At 38.7% G+C, this 27,152-nt stretch overlaps 1 protein-coding gene across 1 annotated transcript in view; it reads left to right on the top strand.

The window, feature by feature from the left end:
* FRMPD4 (FERM and PDZ domain containing 4) overlaps positions 1-26,838 on the top strand; it is a 115,765-nt gene extending 88,927 nt beyond the window's left edge. Inside the window, 12 exon segments of the mRNA XM_059821685.1 lie at positions 5,616-5,720; positions 6,882-6,989; positions 10,107-10,238; positions 12,329-12,448; positions 13,194-13,330; positions 14,505-14,631; positions 16,995-17,084; positions 17,678-17,860; positions 20,902-21,040; positions 21,637-22,698; positions 23,021-24,292; positions 25,487-26,838. Of these exon segments, the coding sequence (XP_059677668.1) occupies positions 5,616-5,720; positions 6,882-6,989; positions 10,107-10,238; positions 12,329-12,448; positions 13,194-13,330; positions 14,505-14,631; positions 16,995-17,084; positions 17,678-17,860; positions 20,902-21,040; positions 21,637-22,698; positions 23,021-24,292; positions 25,487-26,838 (4,827 nt within the window).
* Positions 26,839-27,152: the final 314 nt, after the last annotated feature.

Consider the following 27,152-nt stretch of genomic DNA (forward strand, 5'->3'; position numbering starts at 1 on the left):
TTGAAAGTCAGATGTGAGCATTTTGAACAAGATGATTTTTGACTGCTTGAAGTTGTGAACTTGGTGTAGATATGACGGCTTTTTTTCTTTGAATGTGTACATTTTTTACAGTTATCCTGAGGACCTTTTCCGCTGCACAACTTCCACATCAGCTTTTTGGTATGGTCAGTTCCAGACATAGCTTTAGTCCTACACAGGAAAGGATCATGGTGTGGTTAACGACAAACTTGCCATTACTGCATTGCCTCCTGGAAGTGCTGGCTGGTCCATGGCCACTGTCCAACCACTCTTTGCTGTTTGAAGCAGCCTCCTCTCATGTCAGACCTGTGCTGCACAGCCTTTCTTCTTCCATCTGTGTGTGGTGCAAATCCCAGTGATCACTGCTGCTGCTGACCTTTCTTCCTGGAGGCCTCCTCTTAGACTATACAGATTTTTCTGGAGTGTAGTTGTACAAAATACATGATCTTTTCAGCAGTGAAGACTGTGAGAAAATTCAGCCATGAACTTCCATGTTAACTGTTTCAGCAAAGTGGAAAAGAGCCCCTCCATCTTCCACTCTGTCCACCATTTTCTCCTTGTAGTTCTTCCCCCCCCACCCCCGCCCCAGTTGCCATTAGGTCTCTTTCCCCCCTTCATTAGCCCTTTCTCCCATCTCAGGTGCATTATCATTCATATAGTCTTTCATTTCTTCATTTTAGACTGGGTTTGTGTGGGGTGAAGGTTTCTTTCATTCCCAAAGGTCCTCATCCTTGCAGAGCTGTAGGGCTGAAAGTAGTACAGCATGGATGACTTCTTTTATACTTTTCTGCAATTGATTAAGAGCAGTAACCTGTGTATGAGAGACAATCATGAATGTAAAGGAGTAATCCATGAATGTAAAGGGCTGAACTTTGGAGAGGCAGAATCCTAAAAGGCCGGTGGAGGGGATTTTATGGAGGACCTGCACATTTAATAAATGCAGAGGCAGAAGGCCCAGGCCCATCTAGTCACGAGATGAGCTGCAATGTCTGCACGTTCCACAAAGTCTGAAGCTGACCTGTGGTTTCACTCATGGTTTTTGGGACAATCACAGTAAACTAGGCTGTCTTTTACTGTAGATGGAATGGATTGGATTTTCTCAATGCCTGCATTAAAGTAAGGTTTGGCTATTGCCTACCTTACAGGTACACGTTATGTGTGTATGGGACTAATGATCAGACTGTGACTACCATCTAAAAATAGTAAAATATAAATAATGCAAATAGTAAAATATAATTGTCTATGATAGATCACCAACGTTTAAGAGAGAACCCAAATCTGACCACTATTTCAGCTATTAAATTTGTGCCAAGAGCTTAACAAAGAAATACTCCTGATGATAATCTGTCAGTGCCCTGTGGTTATAACAAATTACTGCATGGTAAAAGTTCTCCACATTATTGCTTCCATGTCCCTACCTGCTCTTCTGCAATCCTCTTGTGAGCCAGTGTAGTTGTTTTAGCCTTGCTCACAGATATGAATGGCAGTATTTAGTTTGCCTTTGGGCATTATGTACTGTTCCACTTAATAAATTTAATTCTTCCTCTTATTCACATTTTATTTGCTTGCTAAATTTTGTCTCATATAATTGCCTTTAGGGATGGGCCAAAAAGTCAACACATTTTTGCGGTCAGGCAATTTTTCCTTATTTCCTAACAAATATAGTATTTCGTATTAAACTAATGACTAATTTTAAGTAACAAAATTAAAATTGATTGCGTATATACAATTTGTGGCTATTCAAAACTTCGGTATTTCTGTCAGATTTTGACACTCATTGTCACAAATCAGGTTTTCTTTTCACCTTGTGACTGTCTGATACTGCTGCCTTGTTTCATTTCTTTATGGTAGCTCAGTACTACACTATCCTCTTCTAAACGCTAAATCCTTCTTCTTCTTGAGTGTGAGTAAAGGATTTGTTCTTGCAGCACCTCTACTGGCAAGAGCACTCAAAGGGGCTGTTGCAGCAAATAAACACCATTTCACTTGGAATCTCCCCCAAATTACAGTTTACCTGCAAAAGCGGACAAAGTACTAGACATTCTTATTTTCATCGAAAAACAGTTTCCCTCAAAATGGAGGATATTATTTCTAAGAGCTATCCAAAAATGACATACTGTAATGCCACTGACAAAAATAGGATCTAATTTTGAAAAGTCCAGAAAATGAGAAAAATAACATTTTCCAGAAAGCATCTTCTTGTTATAGCAATCTCTCATGTTTTGACCCTGCTGATGGGATGCCCATTGATTGTAGTTCCTAGTAAGCATGGTTAAAAGGAGGGTCTCAGTCTTCACTATCATTTCCTCCAAGCAAATCTCTATGTAATGCTTCGTTTCTCTTGTTAGCAGTTTCTCCAGGTAGTGTTGAAATGATCAGCTGAATTTGTACTGAATTCTGCGTAAACAAGTAAAAATTATTTAAATTCATGATAAATTTGCCTAGGTCACACCGTGTGAAGTTTGTGGGTTTTTGAAGTATTTTGACTCCTTGTTAAAATGTGTCCCCTCATTTTGCAGAAGTCACTCTAATTAAGCTGTTTTTATCTGTGACAATGCAAATACTTTACTTGCAGTGATAAATGTTATGCATTAGTGTAAACACGTCCTGCTTAAGGTCATTAACTGAGGATAATGGCTTCCATTTGGCTAAAAGACTGAGTATCAGAAACAAATGAACCCAGCACTCTGAGAATCATTAATTGATAGCATTCTTTGCCTACAAACCTGAAGACATTAAAATAGAATAGAGCAGCACATCATCTTGCTGATGCTTTGTTAGACAAGCAAGTTTCGACAATCAAACCCAACTGTTTTCCTAGGTATTTGCTGCACTCTTTTGAAACAGTTCTTTTCTCAAAGAGAAAATGTCAAGTGCCAAGTTGATGCAGAGGTAGAAACAATGAGATTGTGGAATTAAATGCCAAAGCTGTGCTATTACTCAAACCTTTAGCCAGCAGAGAACGTTCCCCCAAATACCTGGTGCAGCTGTTCTAGTTTTTCTTACACCCCTGGTTTATAGTTCGAAGCTTTTTAGAAAGCAGTCTGCTTCCAGGCTCACCCAGAGTGTCTGGCAAGGGGCCAGAGTCCTGGCCATGTTGCCACAGCAGAAGCGGAAAGGGAGGGAAGCCCCATGTTTTATGGCAGACTGTGGTCTGCTCCCCTGGCTGTGCAATATGTACATTAAACCCCACGTCCCAGAGGGGTACGCGGGAACTCGCATATGTTCAAAACTTTCAGTTGTGTTGGACTCCCCTATCACGTTTTTGCACTAAGATAATTTAAGTGTTTATGCCCCCCACAAATGACTTTTGAGGTTGTAGAGAGGAAAAGAGAGAGGCTGTAGAGAGCCACAGAGCCACATAGCGGTTTGCCAGATTTGCTGTATGGGAATAACCTTGCCAGAATCTGGAAGAAAATTTGGCAGTCTGCCTGTAAAGAGAGGCCAGACTGGTGACTCATCTGCAGTAAGAGCAAACAGCTGTAAAAAGCCGCTTCCAGCAAGAAGAGTAAGTGAAAGCCACTCTTTTCCTTTTCCCCTTGCCCTTACAAGGGAGAGCCAGTAGCCTACTCCTATACTGTGCTGCGCCGTGGCAGCGGGAATGGACAGGTTGCAGTCCATTACTTGGTTGCTATATAGACTATCCCCCTTATAGACTGCAGAAAGCGACTACGTGGAGAGGAAAGAAATTAGAAAAGGCATGTGTAGAATTATTATATTAATTATGGTATTATTGTATACTGTGTCGTTCTAGGAATTCATCTCTAGAGTACAATATGTAAGCATGCTTCTTCAGCATTTCCATGTTGTCCCTTCTCACTGAGGAACTGTTTGGGTCCCCTGCCCTGAGACATAAACTTTTTTTTTAAAAAAACTTTTTTCTTTCTTTCTTTTTGGTGGTTGTTTCAAATCTTCTGGGGGGCCTTCTGCATTTTTCAGCACTGGCTTTGGAAGCTGAGTGTGGTTTGATCATGGGGTTGAATTTTCTGTCATTTACTGTTACGGATTAAAAAGATATATGGTCATAGCTACTAGAGAAGAGGTAAGAAAAAATGAACTATAAAAGTGAAGAAGCATTCATTTTTATTTCTTGGTTCTATTTTGTGCTCCAGGAATTATCGGATGGCTCTGATATTTCCTGGGAGAATGTGGCATCTTTCATTCCTTGTTCACTGGTTGATACTGAGCCTATGGTAATAGTTACCACGTCTTCAATGTGATAATAAATCAGTGGCATACAGAAATGAGCTATAGACTTCTTCCTGCTAGTTACTAGAAACAAGGCTTCTGCATCACAAGAAAGTAACTTTTTCAGGAGTTTCAGCAGAGATCAGAGACAACAAGAGCATGTGGCCTTGGACTACTCTATCACTCCTGCAGATTATTAGTTGAGTCAAAATTTGAGTGATGGTGATAAGACTTCCCGTGTTTACAAGGACTGCTGTCATGCCGCATTGATAATAAGAAATTATTCCAGGATTATCATCACTGATGCCTGCACTAATTTCTCACAGGCAAACCAACATGAGTTAGTCTTTTCAGTATCCAAAAATAGTCAGGTGCCTTCTCAGGAGTTAGAATAAGATTCTGAAAATCTTAATTCACATTTTACTGAAACAAGTGGACCAAAAGCTGGCCCAAAGGAGCCCAGTGATTTTCAGCCAAAGCCAGAATTTCTTCTGTTGCCCATTATCATGGTTATGGAGTTAGGCAATGCCAGAAGCACTGTGTTTGTAACTGACCTGAGAATAAAACTACCTTGCTTCTGCTGATGAAAATGGAAATCCCATTGACCGTGAATATTTAATTTGCTACTAAAAATGGGTTGTTAGTCAAACTCCTCAAATGGAGAAAGATTTTTTTTTCCAAGGGCCAAACACTTGATCACAGGTGAATCCATTGAATAATGTAGTAGGCGAAAGTCAATTAGGTCCCAGAAGAAAATTAGGAATGCTTCTAGACTTCTAATTCCCGAAGTCCCGCAAAGTGTCTGATCTGTTGAAGGCAAGCCGTGCGCAGGCTTTGTGTAGGGGATATGCTCAGGGGAAGCCTGCTGGCCTGCAGGTGCCTTGTGGTGGTTCTAGCCTGTGTTTTGAAGTGGACTAATAGAGTGAGATGCCACTGCACTTGGAGAGCTCTCAGACACTTTTTTGGCAAAGCTTGTGTGTATATCTGTGCCTAGTGGGTCGTAGATTATGCAAAAAATTTCCGTTCAGCGTTTGAAGGAAGGGTCACTGGCCGGTCACCAGTCGGTGTCCGTTCATGCAAACAAGGTTGGTTGACAGCAGTCATTGTGGAAGCAGTACAAGGAATTTGTATGTACACCGAGAGCCCCTCTCATTGCTCTAGTCTGAGTGTGGGATAACTTTCAGTATGTGCAGTATGCATCAGTGATTCCTTATATGTGTGTACATATGTATTATCTCAGGAAGCATTATGGTTTGACTGTATTTCCATTCTTCAGTGAATGGTATGGAAAGTGTTGCTCTATACATGGAGTTCCCAGTGTGTGAGAAACAGGGGGAATAACTGAAAAAGGAAGGATACGTTTTGACTTGAAATTATGTGATATATCTTGTCATCATTTTTCCTTCCAGTCTCCTAAATCAGCTTTTATTAGTGCTGCAAAAAAGGCAAGATTGAAGTCCAATCCTGTCAAAGTGCGCTTCTCAGAAGAAGTAATTATCAATGGCCAGGTGTCGGTGAGTATTCAACTATTTAACCCCAGGAAGGACTGAGCGTTTCATCCAAAGGTATGCCTCAAGGCTAGAAAGTGAGGGAATTATATGGTAGGAACAGCGGTGATAGGCTTGTAAAAGGAAGGGTTTTTCTGTTTCTGAAGTTTTTGAAGGATCTGTTTTTAAAGTCCACTGGGCCCATAATATTGTGAAAAATTTGTCCCTTCTTAAAATAAAATTAAAATGCTAGTGAATGCATTTTGTGGTGATAGCACATATATGTCTGTCTTTATAGTCTTGATAATGCTTGCCTGGGCTTTTTTCCGAGCAATTTTGGAGTAGAAAAACCCATAAGCTCAAGAGAAGTAGCATGTCAGGAAAACAGATTAACATTACCTTACAGACCTCTTTAAAATTTATTTACTTGAACTTGTTTCCGGCCCTCAGGCAAAGACAGCCTTCCTTTGAGAGGCACTGAACTCCTCCTTAAACATGAACTCCCGGCTCATTTTCATAATTTGCCAGAACATCGTTCCACACTGATGTCTTTATCCAACTCTCTTCCAAACATAAATTGATACTGCATTTTGTCAAAAGCATTTTCTGCTTTTTTTTTTAAAAAAAAGCTTTGTTTCCCTTCATTTTCCTGTTTCTTTTACTATTCTTGTTATGAATCTTCACAGTTAAGTAGCAATACTTTATGTTACTTTTCTTAAATTATGACAGATATTAGCATTTAATATCCATCTATAAAGAGAATGTAAAACGTCTTGATTGTAATTCTTACTAATGAATCTGCAGTTCCCATTTTGTAGATTGAAGACACTAAATAGCTCACTCTATTTAGAGAAACAGTAATTTATTTTTCTGTTTTATTGAAAATGTTTCAACTTTAGAGGTAGCATTTATTGTCAGAGAGGTAGTATTTAGGGAAAGAAAATACTCCAAGCCAGACATAAAATGTATGTGAACAGTTATATTTTTCCAGGAAAGAGACCTACAGAGTGCAGCTGTAATGAGCATGGCTAGACACTTGCAGGGCATTGCTAATTCTGTTTTCAATTTGAGCCAACACACTCCTTTTCGGTTGTTACCTCTCCATCTGAATTATATTCTTCTTTATAGAACAACATTTAGATTTCCCTTGTTACACGTTGTAATCTGATTCACTAATTTGCTTGGCAGGAAACAGTTAAGGACAATTCACTTCTTTTCATGCCAAATGTTCTGAAGGTGTATCTTGAAAATGGACAAACCAAATCTTTCCGGTTTGACTGCAGCACTTCAATAAAGGTAGGCTAGATATAGCTTCGTATGCAATGCCAAGAGTACCAGTTAACTCTTTTTAAGACTTTCAGTAATGATAATTTACTTGGAATGCTTTAAGAACAGAATTACTAGTGTGTTCAGTTGGGGCTGGACTCGTAGTTCAGAAATAATGAGGTTGTGGTCCATTTTTCTGCTGCTAAAAATATGTTGTATTGTCAATGAAGAAAAAAGTAGAATTGATCATGTTAATGTGCCTGGAGCGCAATTAAAATTGTGTGGTCCTATTGTTTTGATATGCTGCCAGATACTAGCATGATTTGTCAGCAAAAGTCAGGAGCTAAGAAGATTAAGATGTTGGTTGCTAACTGAATATCATCTAGCTTGTCATCCAGTGAACTTGGGATGGGATATTGTAGTGTTATGTTGTTGATAAATTGCTCATCTCAATCTAATGCCCTCTATGCTTTCCATAACACATTTCACATAGAGAAATAAGGAGGTGAAGCCCTGGCACACAACTGAGGTTGCTAGGGCGTGTCTGTGACACTGTTCCACGTAGGTTCCTAAACCAGAGGCATCATCGGTGTCTGTCTGTGAGTGCCGTGGAGTAGCGTAGTAAGCAGCACAACTAGCACCGTTGGGCATGCTGCTAGTATCTCAAGCATTTTTGTTTGGGTGAGCTAGTTTTAACACAGATTGGTTACCAAATCTAGTTCACCGCATGGTGGCATGCATGCCTGCATCACTGAAACAAGGGAGATGCATGGGTGGGAATGATCAGTGAAGGCTGGGGATGCAATTTTCAACTGCACTGCCAGCTTTTGCTGGCTTTAAGGGATTGTAAAGCTATGCATATTTGAAGAAAGGCTGCTTTTCTGCTCACTGTGATTCAGCAGTATGCTCAATCAGTTAGAACAGCAAGGAGAGTGATTTACTAAGGTAAACAAGAGGGAATTTACTCCAGTCTGAAGTCAAAACAGATATTGAAGTTACACTTAAAAATGGGCTGCAGTAGGCATAAATCGAGTGCAGGTAATGGATCCAAGCCTCCACTTTACAGTCATGGGATACTGAATTCCTTCAGTCCATTTGAGAATTTGGTTGGGTGAAGAATTAGGAGACATGTTTCATGTAGATAGCGAGGTCTCCATACCCTTCTAAGGCCCACGAGCCCACTTTCCAGTATTTTCTTTTATGAGCGTAGAAACAACCAACCTGTTCCAGGATGTTTTGCCTCTGAAGACCAGTCTTTGGCCATCACATCACATAAGTTCTCAGTAGTCCTGCCATGGGCCTGTCATGTACTGTAAGACCATAATCTGAAGCCATTTGCAAAGATACCCACGTGGGCTCAGCAACCTAGCTGTATGGATGTTGTAAGCCTGCTTTGACCTTAGTCATTCTGACTTTTGTAGGAATAAGTTCCTTTGCACCTAATTCAGGCAATTATATATTCCATAGCCTGCACAGTACATATTCTTGCCTGTGTGTGTGCATTCCTCATTGTGGAAGGGTGGGTGTGGATTGCTGCTTCTTTCCTAAACTGAGGTGAAGCAGACGTGCCCCAGCTGAGACAAGGCAAATGCAGGTTTTTTCCACCCCTAGCAGCCTAGTAACTCACCACTTAACAACGAGGGTGCAACCAGTGCTTTCCTTATTGCTGGGAGACAGCACCTGGGCTGACTCTAAGTTATCGGATGAGAGGATAGGCTAGCAAAAAATTTGGTTCAGTAATTCTGTGCCTGTGTGTGTTAGCATCATATTTTAAAAGGTCCAAGACAGCTAGCTGAAAACAGTGCCATTATTACCCCCTCTTAAAAAATTACATTTAGTATTATGTCTCTTCTTGTTACTGTTATGCCTCTTGTCTTTGAGCATAGTTTAGGAGTATAAACAGAAGTAGATTTAATGTGTAAGCAATAAATTCCCCAGCAGTCAGAATAGTATAATATCAACCTCCATTATTTAGAGTGGTTGCTTGCAATCCATTAATACTGTCTTATATTCTTTACATTGTACAGAATTGTCCTCATCCTCCTACATATATTTTTCATCCTTCCACCAATTTAGTGTTGATTTTCCATAAACACACTGTAATTGATCAATTAATCTTCCTAAATTATGTTAAAACACTTGGATTACAATTTGTCATGATCTCCTTAGTAAGTCCTATCCATCTGGATACCTATGTATATCAGAAAATTTTTGAATGGATAGAAAAGTTTTAATCTTTTCACCAACATAATGTGAAACTATTTTTAAATGATGGGTTATTATATATTTCTTTTTCTTACTACATTCACTAAGGCAAAAGATACCTGGCCGGATGATATCAATACTCCACATAGATCTACAAAGCGTTATATGAAAGTAAAATAGGGATTGGTTGAATGGTTTTGTGAGGAGGTTTGTTTAGCTGTTATTTTATAAACAATTGTTCTCGAATTGATAACCCCTAGACATAATCCAATGTGAAAAAAAATAATTAAAAGTCTCTAAAATGGGTTTTCTACTATAAATTTACATGGTCCCTGAATTTAGAGCTATTGTTCTGCACAGGTATCATCATCGTTGGCTTTTCTGTCAGCATTTAGAACTGAAGAACGTCCATTAAACACAAGTATCAAGAAGTGGACTTAAAAAAAAAAAAAACCTTGCCATAAGAATAAATAAAGGCCATTCATTTAATTTTTTTGTTGAACATGTAAATTTGGTTTGTACTGCAGGGTGGCAGTAAGTAAGTGAAGAAAAAAGTGGCAAGACTGCCTCTCCTTTGCTGATGGAGAGGTTTTATTTCCAGGGAGACAGAGAGATATGATTTAAGGGCCGCACAAGTATAATTTGCATGTTAAACTGCACAGAAAGTTGTCCATTCACAGCAATCCCATGTATATATTTTTCATGTGCATGTCTGATACCATCTCAGGGATGTTTGAATATAAAGGCACTGATTTTTCCCTGGGTGAACGTGTGTGATGTCCTGTACACTCATGCAGAACAGGCATGAAACACGACCATCCTCCCATTTAACATCTGGGCTTCCACCCTGTGCTGCGTACATGCAGGGTGCATGGCAGTGAAGAACCGGGTCCCAAGCGCTTCATGAATTTAAGCACATTTTATAAATCCTTTGTTAATTAGGATGTCATCTTAACACTCCAAGAAAAGCTTTCCATCAAGTGTATTGAACACTTTTCCCTGATGCTGGAGCAGAGGGTTGAAGGATCTGGAACGAAACTCCTTTTGCTACATGAACAGGAGACTCTAACTCAGGTTTGTGTAATGATATGTGAAAACAGCTATTAATGAGACTGATTAATCAGTAAATCATTCATCTTTTTACTTACTCAACTGAGTTAACTGCAAGATTTATAGTGTGATACAGTCTATCAAAGAGCAGCAGTATTTAGATGTGGTTGTAGGAATCAACTCCTCACAGAAAACAATTATTTTTCTGTTATATAGGCATCATATTTTGTTGCTTCATTGGGCCCTTAAAAACTATTAAAAAGGTCATTAAAGATCGGACTGAAAGCTAGAAAAAATTTATCAAAGCTTTTTTCATATTGTATGTGGCCCAGCTAATAAATGTTCTCAACAGCTGGAAAATCGATGGTAACAATTCTGAGAATGACAGTCTGCCCAAATTCCTATAAAAACTATTTTGATCTTTGGTTCTTGTCTGATTATACAGATCTGTATCTGGGTGACAGGAAATAATACTCTTTCTGATGAAGGCAAGTTTGGCTTGTTTAGGCAGTGATACATTATGTCACTTCAGTGATGATGAATTGTGACCCAGAAAATGCTGGTGTGACTTACTTTCTTAGATCAGGGAGGTGTGACTAGAGGTAACGTTGCTTCACAGTTCCCAGCAGAGGACCCTGATTTTAGCTGCTTATCATTTTGCCAAACTCTTTACCCTGAAATTTTCCATGATATTTCTGTGTCTCAGTAGAATATCAGTATGTTTTAAATTTCACCTAAATTTACAAAAAAAAGAGAAATGGATTCTTAGATGAGACAGGGAAAAAATATTTATTTAAATGCCAAAATTCCCTTGATCATGTAACTAGAGTCTGTGTAATGGTATGGAGGAACTTCATTTACCAATTAATGGTCTTTCTAGCATTTTCCAACTTCAAAGCATTTGACTTAGCCATGTTAACATTCTTTTCTTGTGGATATAAGCTACCCAATGAACACACAATATCCAAAAGTACTCAATACTGGCTCTCCTGGCCTAGCTGTCTCTCTTTGAAGTAATTGGTAAAATTCCCACTGAAATCAGAAGGATCAGAATAAACCAGCACAGCAAGCTTTTGAAAATCCCATCCGGAGCTTGTATTTATACATACAGAGTATGCCTAGATACTTAGGAATGAGGTCAGAAACCATGTGAGATAAACACGCATTTTGAAAATTGTTAGGGCAAGACAGAGAATTCATTGGAGATTTTTAAAAATACAGTTTTATCAATTAGACATGTTGATTATAAAGTACACTAACGCTCGAACTACATTAGCCTAATTGAATAAACTACAATAAACTACATTAATTCTCAGGTCTTTTTCTTTGAAGTTCCTGTAAAATCAGCAATACTGTAATTTGCCATTATAATGTTGCTGCTGACCATGACTTACAATGGTGTTATTGGATTGTTACCCTTTCATCCGATTATTCATTAGCTATGCGATGGTCCCCCATGAATGTACCCAGGTTACGGTGTTACATGCTTATAAGTTTTGCTGACCAACAAGCAAAGCGGTCTTTTTCATTTTTTAATGTATTGGGAGAGATTTTTCTTGGTTGGAAGTCTAGGGGTAGCTCTCTTAATCCAGAACAACCCAGGAAAATTCAAAAGACCCAATTTCTCACAAATTGTCTAGTGGATTAAAACAAGCAAGAGAAAGTGAGAATAATAGCTGCTAAGCTGCACTCCACCTGTGTTCTCGGTCAGTCTAAGAAATAAAATGTGACGTCTTTCCAAAAAGCTTCTAGCCCTCCTCATTTATGACTATTTTGGTCCTGCTGAAGCACAACTCAGTTTGTGTGGTTTTCATTAAGGTCTGTTTTCTTTGTCCTTTCACTCTGGTTTTGAATAAGTGAATTTTGTTGCTTTGAGGATGAGTTGTATTGGGCAGTCATGCCTATATGAGTCTAAAAGTCTTTCCGCAAGATTATATTTATGATGTTCTTACGTGAAGAACTTAATAAGGAGCCCATGGCAAAGCTCTTTGTTGGACAGAATTATTTTTCTTGCTGCCACATGATTCTGGAACAGGGTCACGGTGCCCAAGACTACAGACTGCATTGCACAACTGGGGTTGCCAAGCTCTGATACGATTATTGCACTGTCCTAGGTGACACAGAGGCCAAGCTCGCATAAGATGAGATGTCTTTTCAGGATTAGCTTTGTCCCAAAGGATCCCATTGATCTTTTGAGAAGAGATCCAGTTGCTTTTGAATATCTGTATGTACAGGTAAGTGAAAGCACATCCATTGTTAGCGTAAAGGAGAATAAAAAGATAGTTGCATTTAGTCTATATATAGATTTATATCTTCACACAGAAAAGCGTGGCTGCAGTAAATCCTGGTTTTTATTTCTGCTGCATGAAGCCAATGAATGCACTTGTGGAATGTGCAAATCTTTTATCATCTGCAAAGTTCCTTTCCTTCATAAGTCTCTCCAAATAGTAATGCTTTGATATCTTTCCAAAATATATTTGGCTTTAGAAAAGAGTGAAGCTGAAGTAATTGCTAATACTTATTTCTGGTACTGTAATATCAGACAGAAATGATGTCTGAAAAGGAACTTCCAGTAAAATGGATGAGAAAAGTGATGTACAAGCAATGTGGTTCTGGGTATCTCACTGGTTAGAAAGTGAGTTAGTTAGTTATCCTGAGTCCAGATACACTGATACCCTCCCAACACTCTTTGTGAAAGAGAATTACTGTTCTCCACAGGAAAGTTGAAGAGAGCTTAGATCCAAATGCTCATGCCTTCTGCTCTTTGGCAGAAGTCCTTGTGTTCTTCCTTGTGCCCATACCCTGCTGAACATCTGGCACCTCTGAGAGCAGCAATCCTACCTTCGGCATGGTCTTGCTCCTGAGTTCAGGGTTACTGTTTGTGCAATGTTAATTTAATAAATTTAAAAAAAAAGACTATAATTTATTTTTAGTGCAAGATTTTTGAACTTGATGCTCCCTCTACTGGTTCTTTGGCAGAGCTGTAATGATGTGGTTCAGGAAAGATTTGGACCAGAACTGAAATATGACATTGCTCTTCGGTTGGCTGCATTACAAATGTATATTGCAACTGTGACCACCAAGCAAACTCAGAAAATCTCCCTCAAATATATAGAGTAAGTTGAGAATACAGTGTGTTCTTTAAAAGTGAAGCAGTAAGAGTAACTCATAGATTCTTTAACGTTTCTTTAATATGTCTATATGTATGCACCAGTTTTAGGTTCATTCTTTGTTGCTGAAATTGATTCAGGTGTGTAAAGAGTTGTAAGTACGGACTACACCTTTTGGTCATCTGTTTAGGCACGTGGAATAGCCTATAACTATAAATAAGATTAAGTCACTTGTTTTCAATGTTTTAATGGTCAGATCTAAGTTTATATGGTCTGAATCCTAGGGTTTTAGTAGAGATTATTATAGTAAGATTCGGATGATTTCTTGGTTCAGAAGATTGTAGGGTCTTAGATTCCACTTGAAAGATTTCTTAGATACAGATGTATCCCAGTAAGCACCTGTTTTATGTTAAACAACATGTATTTGTAACTACAAAGAAAAAGAAAATTTCCGTAATACAACTGTGTGTACATCTGCTTGGATTTAAAAACAAAAACAAAAACAAAAATTTGTGTTGGTTTTGCTTTACTTTGCTTGCAGAAAGCAAATAATAACTGTTGCACACTCAATCTTGTGGAGTTTATCCACCTTACTGAGGATCACGTTATATTGTATTATATTACGAATCAGCAGAAATAATTATTTACAAGTGAAGAGTCAGTCTTCTATCAAAAGGGGTGGTTCCAGCAGAAAAGAAAATTTGGTAAAAGGAGGGGGACTCGTTGTTTTTGAGGGGGGGAAAAACCAAAATACAAGTGACAAAGTTAATGGTTGACTGCTTTGCATACTCTAAAAAAAACCCTAGAAAATAAAATTAAACCTGATATTATGTTGTTAAATCTTCTGCGATTTTAATTCTGTATGGTACTAGCCTATGTAATTAAGTGGTGTTTAACAATACAGCATAGATTTTAAACACAAAAACTTTAAATTTCTTTTCTGAAAGGCATGATGGAAGAGACAGGAGGGATTGAAGAAGTGTTATATATCATTTAAAGCATCTTTTTCATAAGTAATATATAGTTTGAATATAGAAAATAATGTGTAATTGCAAAACTCTGGACGTGATCAACTGTCCTTCTGTTTTCAGGCATTCATTTACTTGGCATCAGAGTCACCAGTCTTTAGATAAATAATCATCACAGGAATGTGAAATTAAATATATGCCTTTTATTGCAGAAAAGAATGGGGATTAGAGACTTTTCTTCCATCTGCTGTGCTGCAAAGCATGAAAGAAAAGAACATAAAGAAAGCACTTTCACATCTTGTCAAAGCAAATCAAAACCTAGTTCCTCCGGGTAAAAAGGTATTACATTTGCATCTTAATGGAAAATGTGTTTTAAAGAACAGAAAGGGTGGCGTGCATGGGAAACATTTAAAATTAATCCTTCGGAGAAACACCTAACCATTATATTTTCAGAGAATATGGACAATTTAACTTTTGGTGCTCAGTACAACATAGCCAAGAACAATTTAAAATAATTAATTATACCCCAACTATACTATCTTCTTATCTTGAGAATGCCAGAAAACTGATTATTAATGCTTCATGTATGATGAAGATACATGGTTTTTAATTCATTTAGTGCTTCCTACTAATGGTAGACTTGTTATGAACGTTATTGTTCTCTCTCTGATGCTCAGATCTGAACCACATTAACCTATGGGCCTGACATAAATGCTGTTTTTCAGGATTGTTTTCTGTTGTGCTACAGATAGAGGCTTTTCGCTGGCCAAGATCTAACTGCATAGATGATGCTCCTTACAGTAACTGACCGTCCTTGCTATTGTAAAATGCTTTTCTTAGCACTAAGGTTTAACTTCAGCTGGAAAAAATATGTAGAAGACAATGTCTCTGAGAAATGACTTTGTTACATGCATGCAGCTGAGGCTGGTTTTACACACCATAATAAGGTTTCTTTATGCAAGTCATCTAGTCTTTCTTTGTAGTCGATGGAGAGAAATAGGCACTTCTAGGGAGCGATTCATCCCATCCCACATTAGGAACCAAAACCAGGTCAGATGACTTGTGTCCTAGAAATGCCTATTTCTCTCCATGGACTATAAAAAGAACCTAAGAGTGACTAGTTGAGTCATAAAATAAGTTGAATCCTGCTTCATGACACTTTGTTTCTGAACAGAAAAACCCCAAAACACCTGGTGCCTGAGCTAAGGTTCACTGTGATCAGCAGAAATCCTGCTTGGAGGTTTCAGATCACTTCATGACTGTGAACATAGCTCTATGTGTTTGGTCTGCGATGCTCAGGAAGAAAGGCCACCTTTTTAACTGAAGCACTGCATGTGTCCTATACTACTGAAGCTAAAGCTACATAATGCCAATTGCTTATTGTTTATCCTGGTAGTGTAAATTTGGATTTATTTTGGAAGCCATCGCTGCTGCAGGCCTTGCAGGTGTTGACAGTGGCATACAGTAGCATTCTTGGTTGCAACAGTCCCTTCCTGCAGCAAGCAGACTTCGTTGGTTTTGCTTCATTTTTTTGATTTCAGCTTTGGAAAAACGTTGTGTGCCCACCTGCTTTTTTAGCAGGTAGGTCTCAGAAACAAAGCATCTGAGCTCATGGTCCCCTTCTGTCTCACTTGTAGGTACTAACACAGGAACTGATTTCTTTCTGGGGTCTTCTCTCCCTCCACAGGAAGGGAAGCCTGTCATTCTCAGGACTCTCCCGTTTTTTACAAACCCTGTGTATTTCTCCACCAGCTGGACACCTGGTGAAGGGAAGGGGAAAGCATTCCCACTAGTTGCTTTGCTCTGGATTCATTTCCTCATTGGTGTCTAGAAAAACCTTAGGATAAGGGCTTTTAAAATGCTGTTCAAGATCAAATAAGATTTTGAATTAGAAATCTAATGGGTGAAATGAGAATAGCAAGTGAGATGAGCTTGTTTTATCTTATGTTTTAAAGGTCCAGCTATAAGGATTTACACCAGAGAGGTGTAAGGTTTGGGTCCAGACTGTTTGGGTGAAATGAACTTCCTTGTTTCCATTCAGTCCCATATAAATATTTCCAAGTTGTGTCTTTTTAAGTAGGTAGTTTAAGCTCAGAGGAGAAAAAGGAGATAAATTATGACATGTATTGCATGATATGATCTTATGTATTGGTGTACTGTATTTGGCTTTCAGATCTATTACCTACTAAATATAGTGGAAGAGTTTTACTCAAAAAAAAACGGGAAATGCAGTAATGAGGTGGAATAATATGCCATATGCCACAAGTACCTAGCAAAATGTAATACACAGAGCTGACAAAAGCAAATTCTTTGTTCTTTTTCTCTGTATAGGTACATAAATGTTTAAGAACTGGTGGTGATTATGAATGGAAAGCTGCTGTCTAGCCTTGAAATCCCTCAATGAACAGATGTTTAATTTGAGTAGTTTAACATTTTCCCTTCACCGGAGCAGTTACGATGTTCTTGCAATGCTCTGATCTGCCCATACTCAAGTCCTCAGTGCATTTTAACTAAACAAGCAAGATCTTGATTTTAAGAATGAAACTGTTTCTCCTCATCTGAAACTCAAGCATCTAATAATTTAGTTTCAGAGCCTGTATTGCAGTCCAATATCCTTAGACTATACAAATACATTTTCTTTCTGAATTTGGTAATGTGATGATTTCCACCACTACCTCTTACCCCTGTTTCTCCTTCCTCAGCTATCTGCTCTGCAAGCCAAGGTGCATTATCTAAAGTTCCTCAGTGATCTACGATTATATGGAGGGCGTGTTTTCAAGGCAACATTGGTGGTAATATTTCTCTTGAAATAGTTTCTCTCTTCTCTTGATTTTTTATCCAAATATCTTTTTGCAAAAGCTGGACCATATAATATTCTTCAGAAGTTTAGGTTCTATTCATGCACTTAAAAAATAATTGTTAAATTGAACCAAATCACTTTTTTTTCTTTTAATCTTGAAAATAACATTCCTGTTATAATTTGAATTTTTACTGAGGATTTAGAGGTAGGTTAGTACCCTTTTGGCAAATAGCACCATCCAATTAACTATATAATACTAATAATATTAGTCTGGAAAGTTCTTGATGACAAAGATTTTCTTTTAACAGAAGCAGATTTCATCCATCCGTCTGTCCATCTTACTATCCATTTAAAAACTACAGTACAGTCAGTATCCAGGAGCAGATTCCTTCAATTTTTGTTTTCAATTATGAATCAAGTATGGTCTTCTATATTGTATCTTCTTAGAAAAACATAATAGTCTTCAATGCAGAAATGCCGTGCAAATGTAGCTCCATGAAAATGAAAGAAGACAGTGGCAATTTCTGTCACTGTGCAGTACCTATCATGGTTTTTACTTTTGCTTTTTTTCTTTTTCTGCTAAAGCAGGGAGAAAAGCGTTCAGAAGTGACACTGTTAGTAGGGCCACGGTATGGAATCAGTCATGTGATAAACACCAAAACAAACCTAGTGGCTCTCCTGGCAGATTTCAGCCACGTGAACAGGATTGAGATGTTTACAGAAGACGAAAGCAGTGTTAGAGTTGAGCTGCATGTTTTAGATGTAAAAGTAAGTTTGTAGTTAATTTATATTGATATAATACCTTTAAATAAATTTTTGTCTTTATTTGAGTATTTGATCAAGCTATACTGTTCTGAACATTTTCACGCCAATAATATTCTCAGGGTGCATTTTTAGCTTTTTTGTGGTCAGAGTGCTTATAGAGTACAGCTTGGGCATTTGAGGGGCCTACGGTGTACCAGACCAGTGCTTTGCAGCACCTCTATTCTCTTCTGATTTTTCTCTTGGCTGACCCCAGGCAACTTGCTTTGTTGTTGTCTTCCTTGATTTCCATGGTAAGAGGTGATGATGAAGTTAGCCGTCTTTTGAAGTTCCTTGAGCCCCTAGAAGCTCCTTCTAGTGTAACAGACAGTATTATTACCATTAGAGAATCGCCAGCTGCATCAGACCAGTGTCGCCTGTAATCCAGTGTTTTGCCTGCAAAATTCACTGCAAGTAACGGCATAGCGGTTACCAATGAAATAAACTGTAAAAAGGCAAGGTTTTTTTCTTAGCCCTTATAATTCCAGTTAAGTGTTTTACCCTACATAATATATTCATAGATGCTCTTCATCTACCTATAGTCATTTAATTTCTCTTGAATCCAGCTTAACACTGTCTGTGGCATCTACTGGCAATGAATGGAGTTTTATATATTATATTGTCCTGGTTCTTCTTGGTATGTTTTCTATTTGATTTTGAAGTGAAAGGCTTCATAGACTGTCTAAAGCATTAATCAGGATAATCAGAGTTTGAAGGAAGAGTTCTCGTTGTACTTGAAACTTAGATATTCTATGAAAATAAATAGAGCCTAACAGTTCTTTTTGCTTACCCAGCTATTCACAAAAAACGTACTCAAGGAATATTTTACTAAGCTTTGAATGCTTTAGGTTTATTGACCTTGAACTGTTTCCCTGTATTTAAGTTAACAAAAACAACATTGCTGTAAATTAACGTAGATGCATTTTAACAGCAACTTAAGAGAAATGTATAGGTTGGCAAACACAGCATCTCCTTCACCTTACTTAGCAATGATAACATCAGAGGATCTCAGACTACTTTACCTGCATTACTGTGCTAAACTCATAGCCCTCTTGTGAGAAAGCTGTTATCCCCTTTTGACAGATGGAGAAAGTAATATAGAAATTAAATCCTTCCCATCTGCTCGTACATAAAATGCAGCACTGTATGCCATAGTATTATATATTACCATCATATTGTGTTGTTTTATATTATAATACTGTTACTGTCTTATTGCAAACCATGTATATCCCCATCTCCTTGCCTTTTGGCACATGTAATCTTAAACCCAGAGAGACCGGCCTAACATTAAAATTACAAATCTAGAAGGCTTTAGGTGGAATTTGACAAAAAATTGCCTCTCTGTGGGGCACAAGTAGGGGTTTTCACTTGCAGGCACACATGGGTAGTTATTCTCAACTGATGTTTTCATCCCTTGGCTTACCCTAAGGTAGCAGGTTCATATATCCAGATTCTGAATATGCCGATATATGTCATATATGCCAATATTTTCTTAATGAATAAATGAATAAACAGTTTGGATTTTTATTTTATTTTGTTCTTTTTAATGTCTTCTCAACCATGTATCACTTGGCAGAAGCAGGCAATAAAAGTTTAGCTGTCACAGGACTGTTCAGCAGATTAACAGTAGTTCACAGTGCTGTTTTCAGCAATCTGAGATTTTTGCAGACATCATCCATTTCTGTCAATCACTGCAGAAACATAGCATTTCAAATGTTAGTTTTTAATAGTCACTCAAAAGAGCAAAGATTATAATTTATAGTTAACTTTTATAGCTGTAGTTGAATGCTTTGAAAGAAGCAGCTGTAGCACAAAATACTTTAAAGAAAAAAGATGCATAAATTTTTCCATGTTGCTGAAAACTGTTCATACAACATTCAGGGCACCCGGAGTGTTTTGGCCTAAGATGCTGCAGCACAAGCATTTAAAAAAATATCAGATCTATTGTGGGTTTGGTAGTAAGCTATGATCATCAGTTATGTTTTGGCCACAGCCTCCATAAGAATCAGTCGTCTTTTAACTGGTAAGGGGTTGAGTAAGTTGGAGAGCCATCTTTGTTGCATGTAATGTTCCTCCTGGAACAAATGATGCAGCCACCTTAAAATAAATTTGAGAAGAGCAGCTTTTGGTGTTAAAAGCTACAGATATATCAACAAAAGTTTTAGGCAAAGAAATTTATACAATGTGGCAAAAGAAAAGTGAATTAAAGAAGGTATGTTTCACATGGATATCTCAGGTTCAATGCTTGCTAGCCTGGCAACCATAGTTTTTCAAAGCTCTGAGGTTTCTCATTTCTCTTTTAGGTCTGACATTTTTTCTAAATGTTTTGAGTTTGTTTTCTCTGCTGATCTGCCTTCTGAGGATCTTTCTCCATTCTCTTTGACTCTGTTTATCTGCTTATTTTTTCATCACTTGTCTTTTCAGTAATGCCAGGCCACAAACACTAAAATCTTTTAAGCTGACATTGTAATATTCTCACTACCACTGCCGTGTAATGAGAGCTTTAACCTCACTACTGTGTTTTCTGAACCTGAACTTTCCCTGACTCTGTTTGTTTCCTGTGTTTTGCTTCCTTACACGTGCTTAGGGCACCTCATTTTCTGGGAAGCTGCAGATTCCCATGCCACTGCAAGAATCCAGCACCTAATGTACCAGGTTCTTAGCCCTTGGCAGTTTCAGAGCAACAGTAAACAGTGCTTTGGTGAGAAGAATACTTCTATGCAAGAAAAAGATGGAGTAAGAGTCTTAAAATGGTTAGCTTCATTCAGAAAGAGAGCAAAATCAGCTGTTAGAAAGTCCAGTTGGACTTCTACCTTACTGCAACTCCAGTCTTTTCTAAATGTTTGATACTGTTTGATATTGCTAGGGAGGAAAATAAGTTCTCGTGTGTATTTTTCAATGTGGTGTTTGTGATGTAATTCCTTTTGCTTCCATGTAGTAGTATTGTCAGCAGGTAAACAGATTGAGGAGGAACAGCCTTAACCAAGACTTGGTTGTATTCTTCTTAGCCTATTACTCTACTGATGGAGTCATCAGATGCAATGAATCTTGCTTGCCTAACAGCTGGATACTATAGACTGCTGGTTGACTCAAGGCGCTCAATATTTAACATGGCCAACAAGAAAAATACAGGGAGCCGGGAAACAGGTATTCATTGCACAGTATGTTAACGATGGTCCATTGTATAAAGCAGAAGCTAGCTTAAGCCAGTGCACCTCCAGATAAATACAAGGCTATGCCAAATGAGATCTGATTGCTGGCTCAGACCTAGCACTACAGTATATCAGTTCAGCTTTATAATGTTCTAATATTCAGCCTATGATAGCATCTTAATGGTAAAATAACGCAGGTGATGAATGTCTTTCATAGTGTAGCGAAACAGATACATGCTCCCTGTGAGTGTTATTATTTTATATGCATATAACTTTTGTAAGAGTACATATGGCATTGGAGAAACCAGCTGGGGATTTGGTTCTGTGTTACTATTCCTGGAATAGCGTTCGTACTAGCTGAGGTTTAGTTTCGTAGTAAAGTATAAAAGTACCAGTTAAACTTTAGGTCATTGAATCAACAGGTATTTAACTTAGAGCAGCGGTGAGTTTGAAAGTGCTTTTCTGAAGTGTTTGATGGCCCAGCTCTCCTATTCAGAGTGTTTCTTGCTCAGTATTAACAAGTTATTGTTTAAAAATTACATGACTTTGCTTTTTGATTTCACAATTTATTTTTTTTTCACCATGCTATAGGAACTGAAAATAGAGGGAAGCATAATCTCCTTGCTTCTGAGTGGAATTGTATACCAAAAACTACCACTTTCCTGGCTGAAGGAGATCAAGAGACTCCAATGTCCTTTGCTGATCCAAAACAGAAGACTGTAGATGTTTCTGAAAGTCTGTTATGTCAAAAAGAACACAGACATCTGTACATAGAAAATACTTATAATTCAGGTGGATTTGATCAGCATCTGGCCAAGCAAAGTGATCCCACTGAAGCAGAAGAAAGCAGAAATTTTAATCAGCCTTCACTGCTGTCACTCTCAGGTTTGGAATCTGGCAAGAAAGCACAGGATTCCCCCAGGGGAGCAAAAGTTTCCTTTATATTTGGAGATCACAACTTGGATGGTATCAATCCCCAGACTCTTGGCTATGAAAGGCTTTTGGATGAAAGTCCAGAAGTACTAGAAAAACAAAGAGCCATTTATATTAGTAATGCTAATGACATTAAAGGCCTGGAGTTGTCACCAGATGCTGAAAGCATTCAATTTGCTACAAATTCTGTTTACGCAACTATAAATGACGGTAAAATATTTGGAGCTGCAGAAGGGATAGAAGAGCCTTTGCTGCATGATATTTGTTACGCAGAAAACACAGATGATGCCGAAGATGAAGATGAAGTAAGCTGTGAAGAAGACATTATGGTAGGAGAAATCAATAGGCCTGCTCTTCTCAGCCTTTCTGGTTCTAGTGATGACATTATTGATTTGACTTCACTTCCACCTCCGGAAGGTGATGATAATGAAGATGATTTTCTATTGCATACCTTAAACATGGCCATTGCTGCTCCTCCACCTGGCTTCAGGGACAGTTCAGATGAGGAAGACTCTCAGAATCAAGCAACGCAGCCTAGAGACAACAAGGAGCAAGCCAGTAATCTAGGCAGTGATGACATTCCAGTGTCGCTTATCGATGCTGTCCCTACTAATACAGAGGGGAAGTGTGAGAAGGGGCTAGATGATGCTGTAGTCTCTACACTTCAAGCACTAGAAGCTTTGGCTGCTTCAGAGGAACAGCAGACGAATGACAATTCAGGTTCTTTCACCATAGTTACATTTATTCATTGAAAATCATTCCATGTCATCCATTTAACTTTGGAAATACTCCATTTTCATGAGGGTTGGGGTTTTTTTTGGTTTTCCTTTTTTTTTGCCATCATTTTGCATACATCATATTCCATATTATTTCATGGAACTACCATTATGTTACTAAACTACCTGTGCTGGGAACTGTGCAATAAAGTCAGAGTATTCTCACCAAGCATATTTTTGTCTCTAACACATGCCCTTTGCTTGTCACTTATCCAGGTGCTTCAGCTGCTGTCATTTAATTGACTCTTATTTTTTGTGGCTTGCAGGTGTAGCTATCCTGCGAGCATATAGCCCTGAGTCCTCTTCAGATTCTGGCAATGAAACAAATTCCTCTGAAATGACTGAAAGCTCTGAACTAGCCGCGGCACAGAAACAGTCGGAAAACACTGCACGTATGTTTTTGACCACAAGTGAAGGCTACCAACCCCTTGTGGAAGAGCAGACTGAATTTCCCATCGCTAAGAATCAGGCTGGAGGGCCAGGCATGAAGGCCTCACAGCCTTTGGCTGGTCGTCAGGCTGCAGAGCTACAGTCAAAAGTTGTGCCTTCAAAGCAGATTCTTCATTCAGATAACATGGAAATGGAGCCAGAGACCATGGAAACAAAATCTGTCACTGATTATTTTAGCAAATTGCACATGGGATCCTTGGTGTATTCTTGCACTAGTAAAAGGAAAAATAAGATGACAGACAGCGAAGTAAAAGCACCTTCTGACGGCAGTGCTACTGTGAAAAAGCAACAGGGAACTAAAAAAGCAGAGACTGATGAAGATCTGAAAGCTAAATTTGGAACTCTTTCAGCAAGAGACAGTCAACGCCTAAGCACTTTTAATGTGGAGAGAACTGCCTTTCGCCAAAGATGGTACGCTGCCGATGATGGGGCAGCAGATCAGCCAAGCCCAGAAACAGTGAACGGGAAGACTTTTCCAAGAGTTCCTGTCCTGGGTAAAACAGAAACTGACTGTAAGGATGGAGTGGATCCTGAGGTGGATCAGGATGATACCTCGGGGCTTAGCCAAGGTGAAAACTTTCTGTCAGATATGACTCCCGTGTCTTCAGCCAAAGACCTAAACGACGCAGAAGATACCGATCTATCTGCAGATGACCATCCTTCAAAGCTTCCAGAAGCTGAGCAGAGTGTGGCTAGACTTTGTGAATATCACTTGGCTAAGCGCATGTCATCTTTGCAAAGTGAAGGCCATTTCTCACTGCAAAGCTCTCAGTGCTCTTCAGTGGATGCAGGATGCAGCACAGGCAGTAGCACATGCGCTACCCCCATTGAATCTCCTCTTTGTACCTCTGATGTTAAGCACATTATCTCTGACCCATCAATGAAGAGCATTGCCTATATTCCAGCAGATGAAAGAGCTGCCATTCTTCCAAACCATGGAACGACATACAAGGACCTGCACCAGCAGCCTGAAGCTGTGTGTCACAGAATGACAGTGCCTGTCGTGCATTCAGCAATTAATGCTGAACCATTGTTTGGCACTTTGAGAGAAGGATGTCATCGGATTCCCAAGATAAAAGAAACTACAGGTACAGCAATAATAAAGTGTTTCTTATGTTTGTTTTTAAAGCTACATGTTAAGGTTGAGGACTAGGTCTGATGTTTGCATTATCTTTACCTGAAACTACACCGTCAAGCTATAGCAGACAGTGGGATTAGACCTTCAGTGTATCTATTCAATTTACTTGTACATGTTGAGATGTTCTTATAAGCTGCTTACAAAGATTAATTTTTTTAAGACCTCTCATTACAGTTAAAAATATCTGGGGGGACATTAATGGAGAGGTCTCTCACTCTTTGGAAGCCTCTCCAAAACCTGCGGTCACTTGAGTTCCAGGATACTTGTTAGATTATGAGATGATTTCACATATTATATTAATGTAGGAGAGGAGAAACTGTGATTCATTTATTATGTATCTTACACGCTATTTTAGCAGATTGTCAAAACCATGCCAGTATGAATAAAAAGCTTTAAATGTAAGGATGAGAAAATGTCACTATCTTATTAAGCATGTATTTACTTCACCATCTGACAGTAGGTGTTTCCTTAAAGAATAATTTACATGTAGAACCATTACCACATTTTTAAATTCCAATTTCAAGAGATTTTATGAATTTAATGTTACAAAAAAATGCAGTTTTTCAGAGATAGCATTGGAAATGCTTTCAGTTGGGTTTTAAATGTTTCCCTGTTCCTGGGTTGCAACCCACATGTAGCAGTAGTGTATGAATGCATGAAAATCTGAAAGTGGAACAGACTGGGAGCAAGAATGAGAAATGTTATTTCTCTGCCAAAAAACACATAACCAAACCAAAATTACCATGAACACAGCTTTCCATACCCTCTCAGGTATAGTTAAAGAAGGTATTTTAATCTGAAAATATTCATCTAATTATCTAATAGAAAATACCCAATCCATATATTGGGGGAGATTTAGGAAGTTTTGTAGATGATTTTCTATTCCTTTTTTTAAACAAGTCTGCTGTGGTGGAATGAACAATTAACTATTCCTAAGTTGTAAGTTGTTGATAGATTGAAATACAAAAGACATGAGGAACTAGCAATGAATTTTTTTGTGAAATATTTTGAGGAATGGAGACCACTGGGAAATACCAAGAATCCATTTGTCCTGACTGTTGAAGATATTTAAAAGTTCAGTCTCTGAATATTATCAGGGTGATGCTTAATTATTCTGTCTGCTCTTCTACTACCCCTAGTGTAGCTTTCACAGAGCCTGAAAAGGGAAGACAAGGAGGCATGCCTACAGCTTTTCCTAGACAGCCTCTAGCTGACTCCATCATGCTATCATCCATGCTATCAGAATCAAAGGTGCCAAGTCAAAATCAAGACTCTTGTGACATTCCCAAAGTAAATCAGGCTTGTGGGGCAACAGTTAGTTTACGGCCATATGACATGATAGGAGGAAGCCTCAGGATGCCGCACAACAGGAAAGTGCTGAGACGCAGCAGCAGCATCATAGGAGGATCTGCAGGCATTGAGATGCTGTTTGAAAAGAAGGCAGACGCAGCCAGCTTGAAATGCCTGGACATCACCCGAAGGGACGAATCCAAATTGGAGAGAAGGGTGGAACTCCCCCTGGGCAAAAAGCTGTCAAAAAGTTATTCCCAGAGTTGTGTGTACGTCAGCACTGATACGAAGGACAGTAAGAGGTGTTCGGGCACAGGCGCCACTCAGAAGGACTCCAAGCAGTGTCGAGCGTTGCCCTTGCGGAAGCTGGATATCAGCACCTGGAGGTGTCGTGGCCCCTTTAGCTATTGTTTCCTAAGCAGAGGAAATGATGACAATGACGATGAAGATGATGGAGACAGCTGTCAGCTCTCGCGTCTCTTCGAACCACAGCTCCCGTGTGAGCTCACAGAACCAGTTGGTCAGTCGTTTTCCAGTGATAATGAGCAGAAAGTCTTGGAGTCCCCAAAAGCTGCTGAGCCCCTGCAAGATGAGGCAGTCAACGTGCATGAGAAGAGCAGTGCTGACATCCAAGGTGGCCAGATTGATGTGAATCTCAACGACATGGCCTTCGATGCACGAATCACACGAATAAATGTGATGAAAGAGAAGACGTATGCAATGCCTGATGGATTTATTGCAGCACAAAAGGATGCCAATGAGCTACTCTCACTGGTCCGAGCAAGTATGGGCAAGAGAGAAGATTTACATCCAGAAACATATGACCTTAAACTTTCTAAGTACAAACAACTGTTATCTATGGAATCAAGACAGTTGGGAAGTGCCTGCAGGAAAATGGCCATGGCTGATAAAAGCCCTGAGGAAATGCTTTTAGCTATGACTTCCAGCTTTCAAGTACTCTGTTGCTTAACAGAAGCCTGCATGCGTTTAGTTAAAGTCATGAACTCTGAAACACAGCAGCAGGAAATTATAGCTAAGATAGATGAGGTTGTAATAAACTACATTTGTCTTCTGAAGGCTGCAGAAGCAGTGTCAGGCAAGACCTCCACTGATCCTAGCATTAAACTCTTGGCTCGACATTCGACTACCATGGCCGCTATTGTAAGCACACTAACACGTTCTCTTAAAATGCTTTTAAACAAATAAAATACAAAAGTCACTTCATAATCTACCTTTGCAAAGCCATACATAAAAAACTTTTATTTACTGTATGTGTATGAACTAATGTAACAAACAGCTTTCTCTGTATATTTTGTTATTTTATATAAAATAGGTATGAGATTAAACAAAAAAAAAGTTAAAATACTGAACACTGACAAAAGTAATGACCAGATCTGTCTTTCCGTTTATAGAAAAACAAAAGCCAAAAAAACCCTCTCCCCAAGACCAGAAAAATGACCAGAAAAAATCCCATATAGGAGCAAATTGATGTTTGGCTATTTTTCATATAGTCAAATCTA

Source organism: Gavia stellata, chromosome 1 (assembly GCF_030936135.1).
Source record: "Gavia stellata isolate bGavSte3 chromosome 1, bGavSte3.hap2, whole genome shotgun sequence".
Taxonomy (NCBI): domain Eukaryota; kingdom Metazoa; phylum Chordata; class Aves; order Gaviiformes; family Gaviidae; genus Gavia; species Gavia stellata.